At 40.1% G+C, this 12941-nt stretch overlaps 1 protein-coding gene across 5 annotated transcripts in view; it reads left to right on the top strand.

Moving 5' to 3' along the window:
• The window catches only part of SPATS2L (spermatogenesis associated serine rich 2 like), a 167580-nt gene that overhangs the window by 110604 nt on the left and 44035 nt on the right, over positions 1-12941 (top strand). For all 5 annotated transcript variants that reach the window (XM_060152371.1, XM_060152370.1, XM_060152372.1 and 2 more), the window contains 2 exons: positions 1097-1146; positions 3855-4101. In XM_060152371.1, the coding sequence (XP_060008354.1) occupies positions 1097-1146; positions 3855-4101 (297 nt within the window). The remainder of the gene's footprint in view (positions 1-1096; positions 1147-3854; positions 4102-12941) is intronic.

Below are 12941 nucleotides of genomic sequence, written 5' to 3'. Positions count from 1 at the left end.
AAAGGCCTAAGAGGGGCATTGAATTGGAAACTGTGAATGGATAGGAATAATTAGGCTTTCTGAACATTAGTCCAAACACTATGGCCTTCTGGTTATCAAACAGTAACAGTAGACTCAATAATTGGGACCGTACTAATTTGAAATTTGTTATAACCACCCGCCTGAAGTTTATCTTTGTTTAGCCAACACACTCATTGTAGAGAACTATTAGTATAATGAGACTGTATGAGAATGCTTAAAATTGTTAAAAGGATACATGTAAGAGCTACTCTTTTGGAAGCACCTATTTAAATGAGAACAACTGATCTACTCATTACCAATAACTTATTGTTGAAATTACCCCCAGCACAGTTGGAATGAGTGAAGAACTTACTAAGACTACATGAAGATAGTGTAGCTGACCAGTGGTTAAGCATTTCTTTTAAAATGTTTTCTAATTTAATCAAGTTAGGCTTTTCCTCTGCATCTGAGCAATGCCACGTATGCATGTGAATGGCATTGACAGAACCTAGGACTCAACTTATTTGATGAGCTTCTTTTGTTTCAAAGCGGAACCTTGCAAAGACTGCATTCCATCCCTATTCACAGTGATGAGAGCAAAGCTAACATCAGATCGTCTGTCCTTATCACCCTGCAGGTTGTGAACATAATGAGTAGAGGCAGAAAATGAGCAGGAATAGCCAAACAAAAAGTTAGGATTCATATGGTTAATAATATTCAAAATCTCATGTTTAGCCCGGAAGATTAGAGGTATTTTGATTCATATATCAAACAGAATAATTTTAATTCTACCTATGGCAATGAAGCTATCAGAAAATTCTCGATCTATTTCATTTTCTCTAAGACAACATAATGATAAAACAAAGTAAGCTTCATGTAGTGGGGCTTAATACTTTGATAAAACCAAGATCATGCAGTGAATTTAATGAAAATCTGGAAATAAAAAATGAAACTGGCATTTTTATTAAGGTAGGATGTATCAAAACAAATGAAAAAGCCGGAAAAAAAATCGCTACCAAGATGGAAAGACAGAGATGAATTTTGTGTGGTGCTTTATTATGTGAATGCATGTTGAAGATTCTTTGTCTTTGTCTAGGCAGTGCAATTCAAGTTCTAAAAGAATGGAATATGACAGGAAAAAAGAAGGTAAGATTGATATTGATTGTAAATTAGCAGCTTCCATCAGAATCTTCATGGTTGTTATCATTTTAACAAGGCTGCCAATTTTGTGCTTCTTTCATATATGTTAATATGTACACCCAGGAAGCTTCCAGATTCACGACTCTCTTAAATTACCGGCCACCCTCCCTACTAATGCCCTTGTTTTCTGTTCAAGTGTTTTTAACCACCAGGTGTGCTTTTGAAATCCCAGAGTTTTCTTTTTAAGTATTCAGGCGAGCCCAACCGGAGAATTCAAAGGATTCTAGACGTTAACTTGCCTGAACGTATCCTGTAGCACAAAGGAAAAAATTAAGGAGTGTTTTAAAGATACTTGAAAAGCCCTAAATATATTTTCACAGAACAGAGGGGAGATTTTACTCTGCCCCTCTCACGTTATTTTGCTTTCTTGTCTAGTCACACAGTCTCGACTTACGGGCACACGTGCGGTGTGCAGCGCACACACTGGCCTCTGTCTGCAGAACGTGCCTTTCTGGTCTTGTGAGTGACCATGGAGCACTGGAGCCCTCACTAGCTCCAGTGAGGTGCAGCTTCCTTCTTTATTTTTTTATTTTTTATTTTTGCAGTACGCGGGCCTCTCACTGCTGTGGCCTCTCCCGCCGCGGAGCACAGGCTCCAGACGCACAGGCTCAGCGGCCATGGCTCACGGGCCCAGCCGCTCCGCGGCATGTGGGATCTTCCCGGACCGGGGCACGAACCCGTGTCCCCTGCATCGGCAGGCGGACTCTCAACCACTGCGCCACCAGGGAAGCCCGCAGCTTCCTTCTTGTTCTTGGCCTGTAACCTGTTTCATGACTTTCACAAAAAGTCTACTTCTCTTTTCAAAGTAACTTCCCCACCCATTCCCACTATTCCCAGAGAAGCCTTGTGTTTTGGGAATCCCAGGATATACCCTTCCCACTGAGGGAAGATCGCAGGCCTGTGGCACAGGTTTTAAACAAACACAAGAAAGCAGTATTGCTTTCATAAAATCCCGAGATTACTGAAATTACTAGAATGATCCGTTCCTCCTTTTTCTCCTCCTAGCTTCATGGAGAATAGGAAGAATTATGAAAAATTTTTTAAATCTTTGTATGCCACCGTCTTTGACAATCTCTGCTTATCTTTAATCATAGCTTCCCAGGCTTCTATGTGAGATGAAGACAATTTGCAGGTGATTGAAAGGCAGTATTTATACTTACCTGGAGGAATTTCAGATGTGTGGTTTGGGTATGAAATTTCTCTGATGTGAAAAACAGAGCAGACAGCAGCTGCAGACCCAACTCATTACTAAGCCTCCCTCTTAGAGGTTCAGTGGGAAAACTGTCTCCCCAGCCCAGGAGACGCAGGGCTTGTGTGGGAATAAGTGCCCCTGGGCCTTCCTTCACCCAGTCAGTGCATTTCTCTCCCCTGGAGGAGGCCTTACTCAGGGGCATGATTGTGGTTTCAAAGGAAACGAAGGAGAGTGGGGTGGAGAATCAAGAGAAAACTGTTTCTTTTTATTTAATTAATTAATTTATTTATTATTTTTTTTGCGGTACACGGGCCTCTCACTGTTGTGGGCTCTCCCGTTGTGGAGCACAGGCTCCGGACGCGCAGGCTCAGTGGCCATGGCTCACGGGCCCAGCCACTCCGTGGCACGTGGGATCTTCCCGGACTGGGGCACGAACCCGTGTCCCCTGCATCGGCAGGCGGACTCTCAACCACTGTGCCACCAGGGAAGCCCTTCTTTTTATTTTTTTTCCCAAATGTGTTGAAGAACAAAGCCGGGCTGATGTTCAGCTGGTGGGACACTGATGGAACAGGCGGGACAGGGTCTGCCCTGATGGGCCCCATGTCTGTTCTCATTGGCTGAGGCTTGCACCAAGGTCTAAAAGTTTTCAATTATCTAGAATGCAGTGTTGCGTTATTTTGAACTAAATGTAACTGAAGTCTTGTAATGCCGTTCAGGTAGCAGCCGAGAGATCCAGATACAGGTGCACAGTGCGAATCCAGGTGGACCCACGTGGGTTCGGCCTTCCTTTGTAGCAGTTGTCCACTCCAGCTTAAGTATTCATGGGGATGATTCCCGGACAGTGACAGCAATCCAGGGATCTCCTGGTTGGCTGGTGCCTTTTCCTAGATCCAACCTGGACTTTGGGGATCTGACTCTATTTCCTCCTTTCAGAGGGACTTCCCTGCCTCTTTTGTACCAGGCCTCCCCCTGCCTCTCCTCCCCCCCAGAGGATCAGAACCTTAGTGTCCTCCCTGATCCCCCCCGGCCCACCCCCCACCCCCCACCCCCCACCCCCCCGTCCATCATCTCTTTAAGAAATGAGACCTCTTCTCCAATACCACAATAACTGAATTCAGGTTCTTCCAGGGCAGTTATCACAAGACTCTACTGTATGGCCATTCAGATATGTAGCAACTCAATGTGCTCAAATAATGTGTCAGCTATTGAAGCCATTTCCTGCTGCTTTTTTCCTTTTAAAGAAAACTTTTTGTTTACTATGCTTACGAGGTAAAAGTTTTACAGCTCATTGTAGGAAAGAAGATATTTACATTAACTTGGGTGGTTAATAAAGACATAGGCGTTTTCACCCATTCTATTAGAAGAGCCAGAAAACAAAAAAAGGGTAACATATCTTATTTTGGTCTCTGGGGTTCACCTTCTATTTCAAGGATGTGAGCTTCTCATTTGTTTCTCATTCTAGAACAATAAGAGAAAAAGAAGCAAGTCCAAGCAGCATCAAGGCAACAAAGATGCTAAAGACAAGGCAGAGAGGCCCGAAGCAGGGTCTGTGCAGCCACCGCCGCCAGAGATACAGAATGGCCACGTCAACGGCTGTGAGAAGGACAGCTCATCCACTGATTCTGCCAGTGAAAAACCAGCCCTTGCCCCCCGTGAGAAAAAGATCTCAATACTCGAGGAACCTTCAAAGGCACTCCGTGGGGTCACAGGTCAGTTATCCTTAAGTAAAGTTGCTTAGGCAGACATAGAAGAAAAGGATGCCAAGGGACCCACTGGGACAGTCACTGCTACTGTTGAAGTTGTTGGAAGGGAAAGATTGTTCTTTTATGGTGTCCACAGATTCAAGCGGTCTTCTCGCAGGATGGTGGAGGCGGGGAGGAAGGTGACAAGGCTAGAGAAGAAGTGTGCAATCTAGCCCTGCACTAAGTCAGAGGGTTTTTTTAACTAAAAAATATAGTTCTAGTCTGTATTGGGATCATCAGGAAAAAGGAAATTCCAGTTTAAAGAAATTTTTCACTTTTGCTGGGATAAGGGAGGGATAATTGGTGACCAAAGGAAATGTTATTAAAGGGTAGGCCAAGTTATTTTAACTCCTGGTATTTTGTATTATGTGATAGAATATATATCCCAGGGTGTTAGAATCTGGAATGTTAATTACTTGTGCTATAGCTATACATTCATTACTCGACAAAAGGCTACTTAATCAACTGTACGACCTTGGGGGCATCATTTCATCTCTAGTGTCCCATTTCTTTTCTGCAACATAAGGCAGCTGTACAGGAATCTACTGGATCAGTGGTCTTCAATACCGTCTGACCCGATGCTCCATTTTTATATCAAATACTAAAATAAAATTCATAGATAATATACTCTACCTAGAAACAAAATGTCAATAATATAAAAACATAAAAAGTTCAAGAACAACTAAAATAGAAGGCCTAATAAAATGGCCAGATGTTCACACCCAATTATAATGAACCACTTTGCACTTAAAAGAAGGGAGACAGTACTCAACTGGGTAACGTGAACACTGTTTATTTATATGTGATATGTGAAGTAAGAACTGAATAAGTATATTTTTATGTAGACATGGGATCACTGTGAATGCAGCTGCTACAAATACAGACTGACAAGTGCTGATTGTCAACTCAAATAATGTGACTGCCCATGTGATTGGCCACGGGATTTTCCAAATGGTGAAAAGCTCTTGGTAAAGTTCTGAACACCAAAGAGTACAATTTTCTCTTAATTTCCACAGTAGTTGAACCCTAGAAATCCAAGTAAACCTTGGAAGTCCATAGGAAAACTGTACAAAAAATACTTGGGTTTACATGTCATGTGTCTAGGAGGATGTGAGAAAGTTCAGGTTACAGGGCAGTTCTTCGCTGTGTGGGATTCCTGTGATTGTGAGTCATTTAGCATCCTGCCCCCAACACCCACCCATACGCAATCATTTAGATAAATTTTAAAAGTGCCCTGTTTTTCAAAATGCCTCCTAAGATAAACCAAGGATGAATAAGACAGGGGCCCTACCTGAGAAGAGTTTAGTCTAGCAGAAAAGACAAGTGCAAACAGAAAATCACATAGTAACCAGTATTGAATCAGGGATACCATGAGGAAGCATTAAATAACACACTAGGAAGTTTTTTAATTGTTCACAAAGCTCTAATTTTCTTCCATAAACACATTACCTAACAACACTATTAATAGTGCTATAATTCAGATAATCCTTACTACACAAGGATTTCTTAAAAACAAACAACGAAAATCACCTACTTCTATTTAGAATCTGGATTTTCCAGTAATCTTTTCATTCAGCTTTTCCTCTGCCTACAATTTTGAGAATGTTTTGATTTATAGTCAGGGCAGAAGAAAGAAATTAAATAATCGAGTGGCACATTCCCAACTTTGCTTGTGATTTGCCTTCACACCAATTATTTCAAAAGCTAATTACTCAAGTTGCTGTTGTGATATCAATCATACACTAAAAGCGCAGCACATATAGTTGTTCATTTACTTATAATTTATACCTTCTTCCTAAAGCAATTTCAGTAACTCTATCAAGTATATGACATTAGAGCAAATGCAGTATTGAATCGCTTCACTTCACGGTGGATAGCTACCTTGAAAGTTAAGTACCCATCCGACGAGTTCTCTGTACCAGGGGGCTTTTGTGAACCCTATCATGAAACTTTTGGCGAAGAATACTTTATTGCACGAAGAGCCATCCCAATATCCCTTTGGTTTTATAAGCTTAGCATGAAGGCATTGAGGTATGTCAGTATTATTTGTTAGTAATTAATAATACAAATCTATCACTCATGTGAATTTTTCTGTTAAAGAATAAAATGATGATAATGGAAGGTTATTAGATGTTTTTGCAAAAGGAAGGGAATCCTCCTGGTTGACCATTCATCAGCAGCTCACTTATTGTGATCATAAATTTTAAAATGAGTTTATAACTAGTTAAGTTTTCCTTCCCAAAGATAATGAAAGTTCATCGGGAAGTTGATGCCAAAACTGTCAACTGACTCTGAAATGCTTATTCAGTCTATCAGAAATCCTGAGACCTCTGCTAGATAGTTCACAGATGAGGGTTGGGTCTTGGGCATTCCACACCCCATTTTGAGTAGACCTTTGGAACTGAAAAGGATGGGAACGATTCCTTACTCCCCTCACTTTATAGCTGAGGAAACCAAGGCCCTTGGGTCGAGAAACTGAGAAGACCCACACCCGGGGGTAACTCTCTTTGGTTAGCAAAAGCCTGACTCAAATCGATGCAATTTTATGCACATGTTAGAGAGTTATTGCTAAAACCACAGGCTCCCTTACTCCTAAAAGATGTATAATTGAAAAATTAGGAAAAAGTAATCATAACAAAGCTAGATAATGGTATTCTGTACTTGAGTGAGTTCGAAGTATGAGCGTAAAAGAAATCTCCAGTCTGCTAGTGGTGGAGCATTTATCAAGCTTTCCAATAATGAAACTGCCTCAGGAAAGCCTGTTCTGAATGCCCAGCTGGGCAGCAGGCTGTGAACATGTGGAATGCATGTTTTATCTTTTTATAACACCTTGACATTCAAGATCTCTCTTTTTAAAAGTTTTAAAAGGATCATTTTCTGGTAGGAGAAAAGTTAACTTTAAGATATATGCAGGTGGTTCCAGGGTGTTAGTGTGACTTCCCACATGAAGCATAACCGCCCAAAGCATCATCATTTCAGGCTGTAAATATAGTACTGTCGAGTGGGACAACACTGCATGTCAGCATATAGCTTTGAAGTTGGGGAGTTTGATTTAAACTTAGTACAAAATTACTTTTTTAAGCCTTGGAGTAGTTTTTTCTGTATTTCAGAATTTTTAATAACAGCTCAAATTAGATCTTTTACATAATCCGATCAAGATCATCTGCGTCCAAGTACAAACTCAGACAAGGAGTAGATCAAGATTTAGTTTTACCAAATGTAATGCCAAGGATCACTTTTATTTCTAAGGCTCCATCTAAATGACTAAAGCACATTATACCCTTAGGGTTCAGTTATCTTAAATGTTGCTCCTGCACTACTTTTCTTAGGGCTCAGATTGCTGAAATGTATAGGCGCTTATCGCCGTAGGGGCCAGAGCAGGAATTCAGATTCCTGTGTTGTCTTTCTCCCTCTGGACACAATTCCCATCCAATAGGAAAGGAGCAGGATTATGGGCCACCAACTGGCTCCATTGAGATAAACTTGGGGGCGGGGCTTTCCTTGTCTTCAGCTTCTCTTCCCAGCAGGCTTCCTTTATATCCTCTCATCTTGTCAAGCATCCTGGGAAGTCAGCTCTTCTGTTACCTGTTGCTTGTCTCGAACAGAAGGCCCCATGCAGTGTTCACTGACCTCCACAAACCAGACTTCGCGGTCTGCCCTGTGTTGGAGGACAGGAGCAGCTCCATGTTTTACCTTTGCAGTGCAGATTCTGTGCTTGGCATGCCTCTGGTACAGAACCGCTTTCTCATTCTCTAGGTGAACTGAACCAAGTGTGAGAGAAAGGGTCCTGTTGTTTTAGAATGTTGGCTGCTTGTCCTTCATTTGCGCTTCTTATTAAAAAGCAACAACAACAACAGACTGTTGTACAATACTTTTATGGTGTGAGCTTCCCTATAGGATTTCCAGGCAGATTTTTTAATGCTGTTGTTGGCCCTAGCTACAAGATTATTTCCCCTGCTTTTCTAAACCCTATATTGGACCAGAGGATTAGAAAAGATCAACAAGAAGAAAGCCGCTTGCCGAGAACTTTAATAGAAAAGCCAAACGTGTATATTCCAGGATCTCAGCCGTGCCAACTCTCAGATGGAAGCAACATAGTATCATAGCTAAGAACCAGGGCTTTAGCATTAAACATGTTTGGATTCAAATATTGGCCTTGTCACTTACTAGGTGTGTGACCCTGGACAAGCTAACCGCTCTGTGTTTTTATCTTCACTTGCAAAATATTCTACTTTACAAGATTGTGGTGAGCGGTAAATGAGGTACATGAAGGGATCAGCACAGCATCTGGCACAAAGTAAACCCTCAAATCATTTCTTTATCTATCCAGGAAATGTTTTAAGCATCTAACATGCGCCAGGAATTCTTCTAGAAGAAGTAAACAAAATTTAAAAGGTTTTGCCCTCTTGGAGAGATGCACAGTAAAGCAGAATACAGCTGAATGATTATAGATTATAGTAAATGTTGTGAAGCCAGCAAGTAGGAGAGAGACTGGGGCAGGAAGGGAAGTGTGGGTAGCAACCGCGGATAAGGCCATACGTGACATGAGTGGATGAAGAGGAGATGTGGATGCTGAGACATTGAGGCTGAGGATGCCCCTGTTCACATTCTGTCACATCAAGCTATCTTGGTCTGAACAGCCAATGTTTTATTTAAACTTTAATTAAGGATTATTTTAGGTGAAGCCCTTGTAGAGTTATAACCATTGGTTTTTAATTAAAGATATAGTACTTTATTCGTATATATAGCTGACATTAAGTACTGTCATGTGAACAGGCGTTTTAAAGCTTATATTTTAGAGCACATTTATCATTATTCTCACTCTATTATTTTGGCATCAGATCCTTGGTGTTAACTCTTGTTTGTAGTTGTGCGTTGTTCAGTCTCAACATCTGCTTCCAGCAGCACTGTGTCTGAACTGTTCAGGTAGTATTAGGGGTGGCCTTACATTGTGTTTTCAGTGGCTTAGGCCTCTGCTTCCTTTCTGTGTGTGTGATAAAGCAGAAAGAGATGGAGACAGACATAGGATGTATCGACGTGAGGACACAGGATATGAAAACCCCTCGGGTGTTTTTCTGTTACCTGGGTACAGCGAAATCCAGAGCCCTCTCCCTTCTCTTTCTCATTTGAAAACTACTTTTGCTACATCCTTACAGCAAAACCACAAACCTACTCATCTCTGAATAGCTGATACCTTCGTAACTTCCCACTCAGACCTTGTTACGGCAGTTTTCAGTTAAAAATAGACTTAATTAAATGGAATGCACTCCTTGCGAAGAATAAAAGGCCTTCCCTTTTTTTTCTTAATTTTGAACAAAGATCTAAATGGTTCTATCAAAATGCTATGAGAATTAAGCCAGTTTTTCAGAGAAATAAGTCTGCAAAACAAATCAAGTTAACATGCCTACCTTGTGTCATTGACAGCTTATTAATCCAGCGACTTTGTTATCTATTATCTTTTAATGTAAATAAACCTGTAAAAGTATTAATGACGTATGAGACCTTGTAAAGACAATGTAAATTAAACTAAAAGATTGGCTTCCAATTAGAAAGTTTCCAGCTTTTATGCCCTCTGAGCTGATCAAGTCTTATAGAACATGAATGAAATAATAAAGTCTATCTGTATTCGATAAAGAAGTTACGAAAAGGCAGAACTGACTGACATTATGTCTTCTGAATAAACCTGTTTTGGTCTCTGTTCCAAAGTTATTGGTTCCTCTGAATTTCTGTTAATTAGCCTCTCATGTAGAGATAGAAGAATGATGAAAAATGCAAATTAAGGTGCACAATAATTGTAATGTGAAGACTTTTCCTGGGGCTTCATCACTGGACCGTTATTCTGTGACATCTTAAAAGAGTTGTCTTTACTCACGGTCTCCATTCCTTTACCTCTCTCTCACTTATCAACCTATCCTATGGCTTACAGCCCCATTAGTCCAAGGAAATTGCTCCCACCAAGTTTACCTCTAAGTCTTCTCTTACTGGCTGTTAATTGTTGAGTCTCATCAAGGCTGGGTTAGTTCCAAATCCTTTCTCATATAGAGCTATACTCTTTTTGTAGATCATTTCAGCCATACCCTAGCCTTAATTATGTACACTGGCTCACAAACTCATCATCCCAGTCGAGGCTACTCTCTGAACTCAGACTCTTACTTGACATTTTCACTTTGAGATTTCAAAGCACTTTAACAACATGCTCATAACAAACTCCTGATCTCCCTTCCCGGCCTTAGCTTTCTTTTATTGTTCCTGATCTTAGTGTACTGTCCATCCATTCTGCAAGCCAGAAATCCAGGCATCAGTCATGACATCTTCCTCATCACCAAGTTCTGTTGATTCTCCTTTTCAAATATTCCTGGAATCCATCCATTTCTCACTGTCTCTACCTCTACCTTCCCATCAAAACCATCCTTTCTTGCCTCTGCTGCTCTAAATGTCCACTCATTCATCTCATGGCATTCACTCTGTTCCCCTCTAAATCATTCTCTATCCTGTAATCTTTTCAGATGACACACATTTGAACTCTTAAGATAAAGGCCAAAAGTCTTACCCTCGCCTGCAAGCCCAGCATATTCTGGCCCCTGTGTCCCGTTCCTGCCTCAATGCACAGCATGTCCATTCTTGTTCTCTGCTTCAGCCGTACTGGTGTCCTCTTAGTCCCACGTAGTGGCCGTGTATAACAGTCAGGTTCAAGTCAGGAGACAGAAGCCACACCAGTTATTTGGATGGGAGGAATGTAATAGGAAGAACTGCTAACTAAAACTGTAGGAGGTGGCTAACTACTAAAAGGGGTAAGTAAGGAGTCTCAGGGGTCTAGACGTGTCAAGAGAGCAGTTACTATCTCCAGGAAGACTGGACAATAAAGGAACTAGGACTGGGAGAGTCCCCCAGTCTAAAACTGAGACTGGCCTCATCAAACAAGGTGTGTGGCTACCCAGAGGAACATGCATGCCGCCTCGTGGTGGCAAGAAATCTTGGCATAGGGCCTGGCCCAAGCTGTTCTGTAGAAGAAGCCCACCATTGCCATAGGGTGTAGATAGACTGGAACTGCTCAAAGCCACTATCAGGGCTGGGGAGCCAGAGAACATGGCATGAGAGTGCAGCTGGAGCTCCTCTGCAGGGCTGCTGGCTCCTGTGGTGAATAATAATAATAATGAAGGACCAGAACCTAGACGGGAAGTGTATTTCTGTCTTCATCGCCTTGTGCGACCCCTTTGTTGCCCTCTACCGACAAAGCTAACGTTCTGCCAGTTGGCAAAACAGAATTGTTTACAGTGTCCAGCTCCAGTATCACAAAATAGGGCAAAGAAGAGTGGATTTGGAGTTGAGAGACAATAACTTGATAACTGCCTCAAATACTGTCTTTGCCTGGAATGCCCTCCTCATCTGATTAGTTTTTCATGTAATTTCAGGTGAGCTTAGTTGTTACTTCCATGGAGAATTCATTCTTGATATCCCTAAGTCAAATACTCCAACTGAGGATTTCATATACTGTCTACTTTTCTTTCATAACACTTAACACAGCTGTAATTCTACATTTGTTTGTGTGGTGGTTTGATTTATGTCTTCCTATGAGACTGCAAGTTCTATAAAGATGGGAACCACAAATGTCTTTTACCACTGTTGTGTTTTTGGCGTCTAGAACAATAACTGCACATGATAGAAACTCAAACAAGCCTTTTTCCTGGTTGTTTTGAATTATTAATGATAAAATATGTGGATAAGTGTAGGTTAATTAAAAAGTTTAAGTTTCTGTGCTGCTTTTTAAAGATAATTATGGATTTTGTATTTCTGGTTTTTAAAAGGCATTTATATTAATTGGAGAGATATGAAAAATGCAGTAAGGTTTAAGGGGAAAAATATCCTACCTTTCAGAAAAAAACACCGTAAAATTTTATTTCAGAATGTTTTAAATGCACAGATGTATAGGGGTTGTTTTTACCAATATTACGTAGCGGGTGAACTTTTATATTCTGCTTTTTACTTAACATGACATTACAAACATTACCTCATCATTGTATGTTCTTTAAAAACATGACCTTAATGGCTGCAATTTGCCATGTTTATTTTAATTATTCCCAAACTGTTGTCCATGTGCATTGTTTCCATTTGTTTGCTATTATAAGCAATGCTATAGCAAACATTTCTTGTATATAAATCTTTATGAACAATCATGATTATTTCCTTGGCATATTTTCTTAGAAGTGGAATTATTGGACTCAAAGGGTATGGATATTTTTTAAGTGCTTAATATATTGCTGTCCAGAAAGATTGCACTAATCTCATTGTTTTTATTTGTAAAACCGATTAGTAGAAAGATGGAACATTTTTGAGACGTTTAATTTCCATTTACATTTTTTCTTTTGTGAGTACTTAAGAACACTAAGATCAATGATTAAAGAACTACCAATTACTTTATTATTGGTTATTATAAAACACTATTGAATTCACTTAAGTATTGATACTTTTAAGAGAATGGTAATGCTTTAAGTAACACAGATATTAGCAATTTTAGGCATTATTTTATAACAACAAAATTATTTTTTGTTTATCGGTTTTTTCTAGATAGAACTACTTTACAATACTAAGTTAATTGTCATCAAATGATGTGATTTACTGAAATTACATTTGTATAGGAGACTATGAAATCATCTAAACTCAATGGGTTAAAATAATTGTTTTAGAACTACTCTGTATTTAAGACATCCTTTAAATTTAGATTTGAATTCTGCGTATACTTCCTTCAGTCTACTTTTAAGTACATGAGGCTTTCACTAAAAAGTAAAAGCTAAAGAGAAAAAGGAGTT

This window comes from Lagenorhynchus albirostris, chromosome 6, assembly GCF_949774975.1.
Source record: "Lagenorhynchus albirostris chromosome 6, mLagAlb1.1, whole genome shotgun sequence".
Lineage (NCBI taxonomy): Eukaryota > Metazoa > Chordata > Mammalia > Artiodactyla > Delphinidae > Lagenorhynchus > Lagenorhynchus albirostris.
This window is presented reverse-complemented; position numbering and strand designations above follow the sequence as displayed.